The sequence below is a fragment of the Heteronotia binoei genome, chromosome 7 (genome assembly GCF_032191835.1).
Source record: "Heteronotia binoei isolate CCM8104 ecotype False Entrance Well chromosome 7, APGP_CSIRO_Hbin_v1, whole genome shotgun sequence".
In the NCBI taxonomy this organism is placed as follows: domain Eukaryota; kingdom Metazoa; phylum Chordata; class Lepidosauria; order Squamata; family Gekkonidae; genus Heteronotia; species Heteronotia binoei.
The window spans coordinates 131,578,984-131,593,159 of NC_083229.1; the positions used below are offsets into that span (position 1 = coordinate 131,578,984).

The 14,176-nt window shown below is 43.7% G+C and overlaps 1 protein-coding gene across 2 annotated transcripts in view; it reads left to right on the forward strand.

Moving 5' to 3' along the window:
• The window catches only part of LOC132575496 (cadherin-18), a 435,072-nt gene that overhangs the window by 216,486 nt on the left and 204,410 nt on the right, over positions 1–14,176 (forward strand). For both annotated transcript variants that reach the window (XM_060244301.1, XM_060244302.1), the window contains exon 4: positions 7,594–7,713. In XM_060244301.1, the coding sequence (XP_060100284.1) occupies positions 7,594–7,713 (120 nt within the window). The remainder of the gene's footprint in view (positions 1–7,593; positions 7,714–14,176) is intronic.

Here is a 14,176-nt window from a genome sequence, read left to right on the forward strand (position 1 = left end):
GAGTAGACATATAATGGGCTTGGTGAGGTTCTGAAGCTAAGCATATGATAGGATGAGACCTTTGGATAAATAGCAGACAATAAAGTTTGAGTCCAGTGGCACCTTTAAGACCTGCAAAGTTTAATTCTGGGCATATGCTTTCATGGGCATGCAGATGTTATACCCAGAATTAAACTTTGTTGGTCTTAAGAACATAAGAGAAGCCATGTTGGATCAGGCCAACGGCCCATCCAGTCCAACACTCTGTGTCACACAGTGGCAAAAAAAAATTATATATACACATACACTGTGGCTAATAGCCACTGATGGACCTGTGCGCCATGTTTTTATCTAAACCCCTCTTGAAGGTGGCTATACTTGTGGCCGCCACCACCTCCTGTGGCAGTGAATTCCACATGTTAATCACCCTTTGGGTGAAGAAGTACTTCCTTTTATCCGTTTTAACCTGTCTGCTCAGCAATTTCATCGAATGCCCACGAGTTCTTGTATTGTGAGAAAGGGAGAAAAGTACTTCTTCCTCTACTTTCTCCATCCCATGCATTATCTTGTAAACCTCTATCATGTCACCCCAACTCTATCATGCCACCCCGACTGTATCATGCCACTGGACTCAAACTTTGTTCTGTTAACTTCAGACCAACACAGCTACCCGTCTGAATCAAACAAAAAAGCTAAAATACTAGGCAATACGCCCTTGAGAGAGAGCGTGGAGGAGGAGGAAGGAACTGAAAGATAATTGGTCACTGCATGGTTTGCCTGTGATTGGTTGGGAAGCTGGGTGCCTGACTGGTGAAAATCTGGACATTCTAAGGCTGGGGATGGTCAGTGTCAGTTAGTGGCAGCTGGACAAAGAGAAGGTTGAAGGGAAGGCTGAGGAAAAAAAACACAGTGAAATAATTAGGACCTGGAAAGGCTGGCTCCCAAAGCAGCAAAAGAAAATGAGTGTGATGTCTGAATCTATATAAGGATATTAGTTAGATCTAAAGTGTTCTCCCCCTTCTGTTATCTTTAAATAATAGATACATTTCAGTTTTAATCTTATTAAATCACTCTCTGTGGGTAATCCTCAGCTGTACTTAATCATGCTGCATTCATACATCCCAAGGTCTACTCAATGCCCTGACCTGGATGGCTCAAGCTAGCAGATCTGGGGAAGCTAAACAGGGTCAGCCCTGGTCAGTATTTGGGTGGGAGACCACCGAGGAAGTCCAAGGTCGCTATGCAGAGGCCAGCAATGGCAAGCCACCTCTGAAACCCTTTGAGGTTGTCGTAAGTCAGTTGTAACTTGACAGTACTTTCCACCACCTTTGGAGTAGAAGCAAGCCCCAGCAACTCTCATATTCCTGCACAAACTTTTCTTAAATACTTTGTGGGACATTTCTGGGTGTTCAGCAGCAGCAGTGGAACAGTGCCAGGAGAAAATGGTAGGGGGGGGGACTGTTGTAAGTCTGGGGTCATTACTGGCTGCCCAAATTTAAATGACAGGGTTTTCCTTGTCTGCAATGACTGGTAAACAATTCTTCCTTCAGTCTTTCCTTCTTTTAGTCCTTCCCTTTCTGCCTTCCTCCCGCTGGGCTTTCCCTCACCTTCTTCAATTCTTCTGCAAAGAGAGGAGAGAGGTGCTGGGTTTTTCTCTGCCACCTATGAAAGACATTTTGGGTTTGGCTTCACCTCCTGTGGCAACCTATTTTTGTGTGGAGGGGGTTCATTACATCATTCAGAACACCAAGGATGACCACAGGTTCAAAAAGGTTTGGGGAGCCCTGCTTTAAATTACCCACAGAAACCAGCCTTCCAGCCTTTCTCCGCTGGTCCTTACCCCCATCACCCCAGTGACAGGGCTCCCCTGTCCAGTTGTTCCTCTAAGCTGAGGTAGTGTGGCTACTCTGGCTTACACACTTTTGTCTTAACTTAGGAAGGATGGCTCCAGAGCAAACTAATTTATGCTGTAGCCATATCGCTCACTCACACCTTTAATGTCTGTAGCTCACAGAGTAGAATTTTTGCTCACACAACTCCACAGCTTAGAGGGGATATTGCTCCTGTCCATCCACTGGACTCAGAGCCGGGAGAAATGTGTTGCTAAAGAGTCTTTGCACATGGGATGACCCTTTTGCCACATTCCAGACACACCTCTAAATTGAGAGGTGGGGGAACACCTTGCTGCTGCTAGTGAAACATCTAGGGGACTGGGGGTATTGCAGAGTCTACACTATCTTTGCCATCTTTCTTCATGAGCTTTGGTAAGACTCAAGGAAAGACGTCAAATCAAGGCATTCCAAAGGCAGCTTTCCCTGTACTAGTTATTAAAATGAGAGAGGGATTTCTCCTATTTGGTATCATCCAAAATATGGTTCAGTTAAAAATTATGCAGAGACTCCTTTTTTTCAGTCAGATAACTTTAATGAATGCAAATATGACACTATCAGATAACAGTAGTCAACTTTGGACTAAAGGAAGGATCCCTGAAGGGATAAAAAAGCTGTTGAAGCATTGAATTTTAAGTTTCCTTTTTAAAAAAGGAGTTAATGATCAAATAAACAGACCATTAGCCAAATTTTAAATACACCCTCTGAAATATAAATAAAGAGGAGGGAAAATTAATTGCTAAAATATATAGGATATTATTAAATAAGGGGAAATATCCAGTGCATATTGTCAATAGTTATCCTCTCTGTATCCATCCCTCTTGCCATAGTTTTGCTGTAACAGTATTATTTGGCTTGAATGCATTCCTGCTTAGCTCATCTTGCTTTCTGCAGTCTTAGGCTGCTGAGGAACTTATTATTGAAGCTGTTTCTACTGGCCAAGGTCAGCTGCTAACAAAGTACAGATAACCACCTGGACTCCAAGACATGGGGGGAGTGGGTACCGCCAAAAGCTGCTGTTACTTTGCCACACTTTGCACTTCAATTGTAATGGTTAGGGCGAGGAGTTAAATAGAGAGGCATTGGGCTAAGACGTCTTGACACATATGATTAAAGAGAATTGGGGAATAGAATTGAATGCTAGCTTTAATGACAAAGATTGGAAAGAAATATTTCATTGATGTCTTTTAAAATCAGTTTCAAGAGTTTACAAGAACATGCATTAAAGGTGGTCCAAAGGTGATTTTTTTACCCAGTTAGGACAGCCCACTTAATGAAATTAGAGAATACACTTTTTTTGAGAGAGAGAGAGAGAGAGAGAGACTGCAGTGAAGTAGGGTCATTTTTACATATGTGGTGGTTCTGTCCAGTTATAGCAAAGATTTGGAAATCAATATTTATATAGATGGTTAAAATAACCCAGGAACCAAATATACCCACTGTTGAATCAGCCCTGCTCAACATATGTTTATTTATTTATATTTATTTTCGCATTTATATCCCCCCTCCCCCCCCCAAGCAGGCTCAGGGCGGCTAACAACATTAACTATCCACAATTAAACAATAAAACCATAAAACACTAAAAACAATTACAGCAAGATCAATTAAAATTAACAATTGCACTTTAAATATTGAACAATTTGTAAACAGTTTTGGTGCTAAGTTCCATACCATGATGTTAAACAGCTTTGTACTTTAGCTGAAGGCCATTCGAAAAAGTGTTGTTTGACAAGCCTTGCGGAATTGGGCAAGGTCCCGCAAGGCTCTAACATCATCGGGGAGTTGGTTCCACCAGTGGGGGGCCGCAATAGAGGAGGCTCATTTTAATTAATGTATTAATGATGATGATTTATTAATGATGAAGAGGGTGTTTCAGTTGTTTGTTTTGTTTGTTATGGGAACAAAGAAAAAGTGTGCAGTGCCCACAGATTGCATGTGGGTTCACTGTAACTTGTGCCCAGGGTTCATGTATTCTCTGGGCCAGTGTTTTCCAGCCAGTGGGTCAAGACCCAAAAGTGGTCCATGAAGCCCATTCCATTGCTCGTTTTTGTATTATGGAAAGCAAGTTCTGACTAGGGATGTGCAAAAAAAAAAAATTCGGAATTACACGGATTCGGAAGTGCACAGGGAAAAAAATTTCGGATTCCCCATGCACTACTGAATACCGTATTCGGAATAGCCGCATATACGGTAGATGCGCGGCTATTACCGAATATACGGCCCTATTATACCCTATGGGCCATTGAAATCAATGGCAAATAGGGTATATTTGAAGCCGCCTGGAGGGGGGGGGTTGAGGGAGAGCCCCCAAATTTGCAGGGGACCTGAAGGGGACTCTCCCCTCCAACCCCCCCAAGTCCTAAAAAGATTGGGCCAGGGGATCCCATTCCAGGGGCACCCAAAGAGGGTGCCCCTATTCCATCATTATACCCTATGGGCCATTAAAATCAATGGCAAATAGGATATAATTGAAGCCGCCTGGAGGGGAGGGGGTTTGAGGGAGAGCCCCCAAATTTGCAGGAGACCTGAAGGGGACTCTCCCCTCCAACCCCCCCAAGTCCCAAAAAGATTGGGCCAGGGGATCCCATTCCAGGGGCACCCAAAGAGGGTGCCCCTATTCCATCATTATACCCTATGGGCCATTAAAATCAATGGCAAATAGGATATAATTGAAGCCGCCTGGAGGGGAGGGGGTTTGAGGGAGAGCCCCCAAATTTGCAGGAGACCTGAAGGGGACTCTCCCCTCCAACCCCCCCAAGTCCCAAAAAAATTGGACCATGGGGTCCAATTCCTGGGGCACCCAAAGCCAAACCTAACTTCACACCAGAGAATCTCTATAGGCCCCAAATGCACTACATCCCTCTATCTAATCTATGAACCCTGGGCCTGCAGGCCTGGCACCAACATAAACCCAGTTGCCAACCTCACTGCCACACAAAACACAATCTGCTCAAGGTCTGCTCTGCAGACCTGCTTGCAGCAAACCCAGATGCCAGCTCTCCAGCCCTGCCCCAAACAACACGGGGAGAGCTTGTCAACCACAAAAAGCCTGCTGGTTCTGGGTCTCTCACCCAGGTGCCAGCTTCCCTGCCACAGAACACACAATCTACAGATGCCAGCTCTCCAGCCCTGCCCCAAATAACAAGGGGAGAGCTGGCAAACCACAAAAAGCCCGCTGGTTCTGGGTCTCTCACCCAGGTGCCAGCTTCCCTGCCACAGAACACACAACCTACTCTATAAAAACAAGAAAGTGACCCAGCCCACACACACCCTCACCAACCCCCACACCAACCAGAGGCAATTTAAAAAACCAAAACAAAACCAGCAGAATCACAAAAGGCCAAGTGTTAAAAAAAAGTGGCCTTTTCACCAACAAGAAAAGGGGGACAAAAGTGGCCTTTTAAACAATGGAAATTAGGCCAAACAGCACCCGCCCCAAGAACCCAAAGAAAAGAGTAACAGCAGCAGCACAACACAGCACAGCAGCAACAAATCAAACACTGAATACTTTTAAAACAGTAAAAAATTAACTTTTAACAATACAGGAACTTTGCCACCCCCTCCCCCCCAAAAAACCCTTCACCCTAACCCCAAGAAATTAAAGCCACCCAAATCAGGAGAAGTAAAAGGACACTGCACTTTTAAAAGTCCTCTCACTAAATTAAGATATGGGCAGATTGGCAAACCCCCCCACCCCAGGCCCCCTCCCCAAGCAGAAACCCCAAATAAGCTACCCCACCACCACCCAAATCTGGATAAGTAAAGGGACTCTAAGTCTTTAAAAAAAGTCCTTTTACCAACAATAAATAAAAAAAGAGAACCCAAAGAGTGTTTTACCTTGTCTTCCAGGGAAGTCTGAGTGAGAGAGCTGCAGCAGCTTAAGCAATCTCTTACACACAGCATGGAGGAGTCAGCCAGGAAGTGAAGACTCCTTAGAAAGCCCTTCAAAGCATGCATTTCCAATGTATTTTACAAATGCATGCTTTGGATTGGCTGTTGGGGCTCCTCTTCCCCCTCCCCCCTCCCTGATCCCAGGGATGTTAAGGCAGAGGCGGGAAGGTGCCAAAGGAGCTCCTTTGAAGCTCCAGAAGCTAATTGCCACCTTTTGTTTTGAATTGACAGCTGTTTGCTTATGAATAGCTATTCGTAACTACACAACGAGCCTATTCGGCTGCCGTGTAATGGGCGCTTATGGAAGTCGGCTGCAGGCTATTCCGTATGCGGCCGAATCAACACTGGTTCGGCTGTAAATATGGCTCGGCCGAGCCGAATGCACATCCCTAGTTCTGACCCTGGAAAGAGTCTCTTCCATGTCATACACTAGTTGGCATTTTTTTTCTTCACTGCATATTAAGAAAAACATTTGTTACTAGAATCAGTTTCTTAGAATCTTGGGGTGGGGGAGGGGGAATTAGAGAAGTTAAAAAGAAGGCGAGGGCGGCCAGAATGTCACCTCCATACGCAAAGGCTGTGCGTGTTGGAATGTCACTTCCTTGGGGTTCATAGTGGGGCAGCTGTGCCTTTGTGCAATGTTTGTTGGTCACTCAAAAGCAATTGGTTAGCCACTGTAGAAAATAGAATGCTGAGCTAGATGCATGTCAAGGTCACAGTTCACCCAGGGTGCCAAAATTTTGGGCCAGCCTTGGAAGGGGTCTCCATACCAAGTACATTTGGATTTGTCAGTCACCGAATCAAGAACATCGGGAACTGCTGGCCTGGGCTGCTACTTAACTGGGGATAATTAAAAAAAATTGCCTTTTAGTACATATGTACATCAAGAAAGCTTATCTTAGGCAGAGCTTTTTTTGTAGCAGGAATTCCTTTGCATGTTAGACCACACCTCTCTTGTGTAACCAATCCCGTAAGAGCTTACAGGGCTTTTCTTATAGGGCCTATTGTACGCTCTTGGAGGATTGGCTACATCCGGGATATGTGGCCTAATATGCAAAGGAGTTCCTGCTACAAAAAAAGCCCTGGTCTTAGATGTCTCTGGTCATTTGCATAAGAGGATGGTCAGTGAAATGGGGTTTTTTTGGTAAACCACAAAATATGACTACCAAGTTCATAGGTGTGAATCTTAAAGTAAACTTCTTAGGCAAAGGAGAATATGGCAAATTACCAGAAACAAATTGTGTTTTAGCAGCAGCCCTCTGTAATCCATGAGATTGTTCAGGTTTTAAAACCCAAACTTAAACAGGTGTATTTTGAGTTTCTTCAAGGTGTATTTTGAGTTTCTTACAATGTGGAATTAAAGGAATTCCTCCTGTGACGGGCTGTTCAAATGTTATTTGTTGTATCATGAAATGCAACTATCTACTCAGTGTTGTCTCCCAGATGTCTAGGAAATTGGGAAGTGGCATGCAAGTTATCCTTATAGGGAAAAGAAACAAGCTATTGAAAGTATGTGTATTGCATACATAGAAACACATACGAAGTGCATGCCAGGATGTGTGGATCATGCATAAATGTATAATGTCTGCAGAAATTCACAGTTGATCCTCAGAAGGATTTACAACAGAACATCTGGTGCAACAAAATGCATGCACATGTTTTAACTGGTGCAATATGTTTAAAAAAAACACTATCAAGACAACTAGATCCGGGATTGTACAAATAGAACTCATTTTGTTCTGTATGTTTTCTTAAACATATTGCACCAGTTAAAACATGTGCATGCATAACCAAAGTTTCATTGATATTGATTACATTTTTCCCACTGTTGCAGGTACCTCAGTCCTTCAGGTGACAGCTACAGATGCAGACGATCCCACCTACGGAAATAGTGCCCGGGTAGTATACAGTATTCTTCAGGGACAGCCATATTTCTCTGTTGACCCTAAAACAGGTGAGCATGTTTCTTTTTAAATGCTCAGTAGACAGATGCATTCGATTGGTGGATTAAATAACGTGTTAACCAGATTCTTCAACATTCAAGACGGTGTAGAGAGAAAACAATAATAAACTCAAAATGTGCAATAGGTACCTAATTAAACCACCACCACCACCACCACCCCCCCCCAAAAAAATCTGCTTTGAATTCTGGTGGACTTTTGGTGCTACATTCCAGTTCTGTATTTTAGAGCCAGTGTGGTGTAAGAATGTTGGACTGGTATCCAGGGGACCTGGGTTTGAATCCCTGCTTGCGCCATGGATGCCTGCTGGGTGATCTTAATTCAGATGCACTCTCTTAACCTAACCTGCCTCACAAGGCTGTTGTGATGTCCAGTGGAGGAGAGGAGAACAATGCAAGTTGCTTTGGGTCCCCGCTGGGGAGAAAAGCAGATTATAAAGTAATTAAGTGATTAACTAAATAGAATAAAAATTATTGTATTTTATTTGAATTCTACGCAGCCTTTTAATATGAATTGTGCTCCTGTTTTCATATACATAATATATTTTCACTATGGATTCTTTATCTCAAGAGGATAATTTCTTGTCTGTAGCTGTTTTTTCCTCTGTGGCAGTCCTGGCTCAAAACCCTCTGCCTATATCAGCATTGCTGGAGCCAGACTGCAATGTTTATCCTTGGAGCTTCTTTCACTGTCCTCCTGAGATCTGAGTTGATGCCATGGGAACGGGAGTTCATTTTATTGCACTTCTGTTGTATTTGTGCAGTGGGCGTGGTTGAATTCCTCTCTCTGTGCTTAGCATTTTCCTGTCACCTAGGCTGAAATCGTTTCTAAGCTTTCCAGGCTGATCTTGAAATATTTACTGCTCTGGTGGCAGCAAGTGTTCTTCCCATTTGTTTGGGAGAGAAAAAAATGTCCTTCAGTAAATTAAGTATGATGCTGTCAAGAGAAATGGCCCACTGATGTGGTATATTTATTGTATGTATGTACTGTATGTATGTAATGGAACAGTCTGCTCCTCCCTAATATCTGTGTGATTTCGTTTGTTCCTATTGAGTAGAGCTCTTGTTTCACTTTCCAGTTTTGTACGTTAGCTAAAATGGTTGGTTGTTGGAGCTGTCTCCTTCCAATAAATGGCTGATGCTTTGGGCCATCTTGTCTCTACTGAATGGACCTGAGATAGGCTTCCCAACCCTCCCGCCCTGGTGGGGGACCCCAGGATTTCCACCCTCTTCCCCCACTCCCCAAAAAAACGGAAGCGGGGGGAGGGGGAAACGGCGCTGGGGAGCATGGCGAGCTGCCCAATCCTGCAGCGGGCGAGGCCACCGCACCGCTGCCGCCCCCTCCCCGCCCACCGCAGCTGCTCCTCCGAGATGGGCCCAGGCTGAGCCCATCTCGGAGGAGCAGCCAAGAGGCGGCAGCAGCGCAGGGGAGGGCGAGGCAGGCCAGGAGCATGGCGAGCCGTGAATCCGGGCCCTTCTAGGACCCGGACTTGCGGCTCGCCACGCCCCCGGCCCGCCTCCACCCCCCCTCCGCTTCCACCCCAGAGACAGAGCGGGCGAGGCCGCCGCGCCACTGCCACCTCTTCTCCGCTCGCCATGGCTGCTCCTCCGAGATGGGCTCAGGCTGAGCCTATCTCTGAGGAGCAGCCACGGCGAGTGGAGAAGAGGCGGCAGCTGCGGGGCGGCTCGCCACGCTCCCCAGTGCCGTTTCCCCCCTCCCCCTAGCTCCACCCCAGTGTCTCCTGGCTCCACCCCAGTGTCTCCTGGCTCCACCCCCAAAGTCCCCAGATATTTCTGGGGTTGTACTTGGCAACCCTAACCTGAGAACAGGTGCCTGAGTGAGTACTCTGACCTGGGAACCCACAGCCAAAGGGGGGCATATTATAACTGAGGTTGCTGGTTCCAGATTTTGTGTTCTTCCATGCTCAGTGATGGGACACAGAGGATTACTTCTTGGCAGCTCCACACAGAAGGTTCTGTCGGTACCATGGCTTGGAACAAAGCCTCTTTATGTGTCCTTGGGACACTGCTTCCAATCAGAATATACAGTGCTGAGCTGGATAAACTAATGGCTGGGCCGGGTACAAAGCAGGCTTATACACGCTAAACTCACAGTTACCTTTTGACATGTTAGCATTTCTAAAACTGGGTGGACAAGGCTGATCCTACAAAGCCACATGCTGATCCAAGACTAGGGACTATGGGAAGGAAGCATGCATGAAAAATCTTTGCCTGGATGTCATTTGGGGAAGTCAGGAGGTGTTACAACCTCCTTTCATGCTTTAGCAAATGTAGGGCGTCCCTACCTTTACTTTGTAGCTACTTGTATACTCACAGTTTGCAATATTGTGCCCATACATAGCTACTAAAGATTACAGACAAGTAGGGTTTAATGAATACAGTTTCTCAAGAAAAGAGATATATCATTATATTTAATTGCTGAGACGTATTGACAGTTGGGTAATTGTACATGTATATTCTGTGTCTTGCATCCAGTGCAATAAGGAGATTCTTCTCAATACTTCGGAATATCATTTTGAGTTTTGTAGGCCTGAGTGTGAATTGAAATAGTTTTCTGTACAATTTTAGGAAGATAGTGATATGTGATTTTTCTTTTTCTTTTTTAAATGTACCTTACAAAATGAACATTTTTAAAAGTTAGACTTTGGGTAATTTTGTGACTGACAATATGAAGACTGTACTTCAGAGAAATGCATCTTTGGTGTTTTTGATAACAAAGAAATTGAAAGTACTAATTAAGTCCTCCCTGCTTATTTCGATAGAGCCTTTTCCCAAGCAGAGATCAATACAGTCTTGCCTTGAACACCAGTAATGTGTTTGCTTGCTGTTTGATTAGGGATATTTTACACTGCTTAAAATGCCATATTCATCTTTTCATTCTGAAATATGAAATTGTCTCATCAAAATGACAGTAGACTTACAGCTCCATTAGTCACCAAAATATAGTTGTTCAGCAAAAATGAATGCAATTGTTGCATTTGATAGAGAGCGGAATTAATAGTTTTGAAACTGTATGTGGCAAATAATGTACAGTGCGTTTCCATTGAATTATTCTTCAGGGCATCTGTGTGCATAGAGGGGGAAAGCATTGCACGGTGCATATTCCCATTGTCCATGTGTGGCACTAACTAACTTCATATTATTCTTGTTTTTATGTTCTTGTGTTAACTCACTTTGCTCTTGGTAATCTTGGCTCATGATACATACTGGAATGTTGGGTTGCCAAGTCCAATTTGGGGGACTTTGGGGGTGGAGCCAGGAGGTGGAGCCAGGAGACACTGGGGTGGAGCTAGGAGCAAGGGTGTGACAAGCACAATTGAACTCCAAAGGGAGTTCTGTCGATCACAATTAAAGGGACCTCACAACTTTTTAAATGCCTTCCTTCCCTTCACCCTTCCCTTCTCTGATTTCACCTCAGAGGCGGAGCGGAGTGGGCGACACCGCTGCGCTGCTGCCGCCTCTTCTCTGCTTCACCGTAGCTGCTCCTCCGAGATGGGCTCAGCTCCGCTTTGCCTGTGAGGTGAAATCAGAGAAGGGGAGGGTGGAGGCAGGCCAGGAGCATGGCGAGCTGCGAGTCCGGGTCTGCTCAGCCAATCAGAAGCCCTGCTGGGCAAGAAGCCCACAAAGTCATACCTCTTTCGGGGGGCTCCTCCCCAGAGTTTTTCATAGAAAAAATGGAAATTGGGGGGAAATTTGAAATATAAGCAGTACTTACCATAAACTCATTTGTTATGAGGGCCTGATTTGACATTTAAAAAGTCCTTATTGGGCCAGGCCATGTGTCATAAAATGTAATGTCAGGTAGCAGAGATATAAACTTTATAAAGGATACAAACACAAAGATTTAAAAAAAAAACTTAAAACATGCTTAAAATGTTTTAAGCACTCTTGCAATATTTTGTTTATTTATCTCTGATAACTGACACCTCTTGCTGTGAATTATTGCAACAAAATCTGGAGACAATGTCTATGTTGTAGCAATCTTGAGTATGCTGTTCAGGTGTGTATCTTTAAGTCGCAAACCTACTTTTGATTTACTGACATTCATTACAGAAATCTCATGGTCAATGCTTTGAGCCTAAGACCCACAGGAAAATATGAAATGGCTGGGCATTGGGAGCTTTTGTACATAATCTGCTTCATGTGCTGATCAGCTAATGGAGAAAATAGAGACTTTGTTCTGTAGATTGATTGAGCAAGCCTGACAAAGCAAGCTGTGATACAGAAGGAAGCAAGAGAAGGAGAAGGAAGCGAACAGTAGTGAGTTACTCGAGACCTTAAAGGAACCCTCTAGGGGCCTGATTTGGCCCAAGGGCCATGTGTTTGACACCTTTGAAAGTCCTATCAAACCCAAATTAATTTTACTGCTTTAACAGCGGAAAATGCATCATTTATAACTTACAGCATACAAAACTGCAATATTTCATGTATTTATTGAATTTAAAGGTTATAAATGCATTTGTTTTGTAGATGTAAAATTCTAAATATATCCAGTGTTACAGAGAAAATTGCAAACTGATATAGCCTGTATTATCTTAGCACCTCAGCTTTTGCTGTCTGGTTAGAGTGAGCTTCGTTTTCAATGAAACATTCAGAATTTTCATCTGTGGCTTTGGTGCAATTTCTGACCCACCTCCTTGTGATCTCCCCCTACCCACTCTCCAGCAAGTGACAACGATAAAGCCCTTTTTACTCTGCCTGCCTGCCTGCCTGTCTGTCTATTGGTAACCTAAAAAAAGCACAAAGGAAAAAAGCCCAAAGAAAAAACCCCATGGACATAAATGCTCACAGGAAAAAAGCCCCCACGGAAACATATCCCCATGGAAACATGCCCACAAGGAAATAAATCCACATGGAAAGAAGCCCCCACGGGGGAAAAAGTCCATACTGAAAGAAGCCCCCATGGAAAGAAGCCCCCATGGAAAAAAATGTAAAACACCATAGATGTTTATAATTGTGGATAACCATTAATAATATTTTGTTATTTTAGGATTAAAATGTCATATTCACATACAACAAGAAGTGGCCATATTGTTAACAATGCACTTTATTAAGAAGGAAAAACAATAATGAAATTAAACTCTATATAGAAATATATATTTAAATAAAATTAAATACTTTAACTTTATTAATTTACAATTTGTCAAACTTTTTTAATGTTAGTACATTGTGTACCTGCAGTGACCATGGCAAAAGACTATCTCACCCTAATAGTAAAACCAACGATTATTTAACAACAACAACTCAGGTATAATTCTTCATTGCCAATTAGCCAATCTCTTTAAGCAACTAAGTTTATCTTCCACCTGCTCATATTATTGCACCATGTAAATGACAACCAGTGCCTCAAATTTCCTCTTTTCTACCTCTAGGCAACCTACCTGTGCTTTAGCCAATGTTAGTTTGTGACAAGCCTGGTCCCTCTGCAGTCCATCGAATAGAGACCACACACTGGGATGACTGAAATGGAACAAGAAATTAAGAGCATTGTGCCCCCACAACCAATGTTCCCTCTAAGCTGCAGTGTCTTGTGAGCAAAAATTCTACTTTGTGAGCTACTGGCATTAAAGTTGTGAGCTACTGCATAAATTATTGTGCTCTGGGGTCATCCTTCCTGAGTTAAGACAAAAATGTGTGAGCTGGAGGCTAAAAATCTGTGAGCTAGCTCACGCTAACTCAGCTTAGAGGGAACACTGCCCACAACAGTTTATCTGGAATCAATAGCTTCATGCCCATGTTCTTTTTTTTTTAAATAAAATGTAAGTACCTGGTGGATATGGATTACCCACCTTGGCACGCCATATGTGCAGTTGGTAAAACGTATTTGGCACTTTATCAAAGGTGCCATCTCCACAGATGGTATCTTTGTTTAATTCAAGCATAAGCTCTCCATCACCTAAAACCAGAATTCTGTCTGGATTTTGCCACACCAGAATCGTGAAATATCAGTTGCCTCTACTTTTCAGGAATGTCAAAATGTATAGGTTTTGGGTTAGGCAGATTACTGCCTGCTTTGTGATAGCTTCTCTTTCTTAAATAGCAGAGGTAGTTAAGGCCTCATAGAACTAAGAAGCTAAGCAGGACTGACTCTGGCAAGTATCTGGAAGGAAGACATCAATAATCATAGCTGGAATTAATTTTTTAAAATGGCATAATGGAGAATTAATCCACTACTATCTCAGGCTCTTGGGAGGGGCTGTTTTTTGAGGCAGAGGTACCAAATTTGCAGCATAGCATCCAGTGCCTCTTTCCAAAATACCCCCCAAGGTTTAAAAGGATTGGGCCAGGGGGTCCAATTCTATGAGCCCCAAAAGAAGGTGCCCCTGTCCTTCATTATTTCCTATGGAGGGAAGGCATTTAAAAGGAGCGTGGTCCCTTTAGTTGTGATGGCCAGAACTCCCTTTGTAGTTCAGTTGCGCTTCTCACAGCCTTGCTT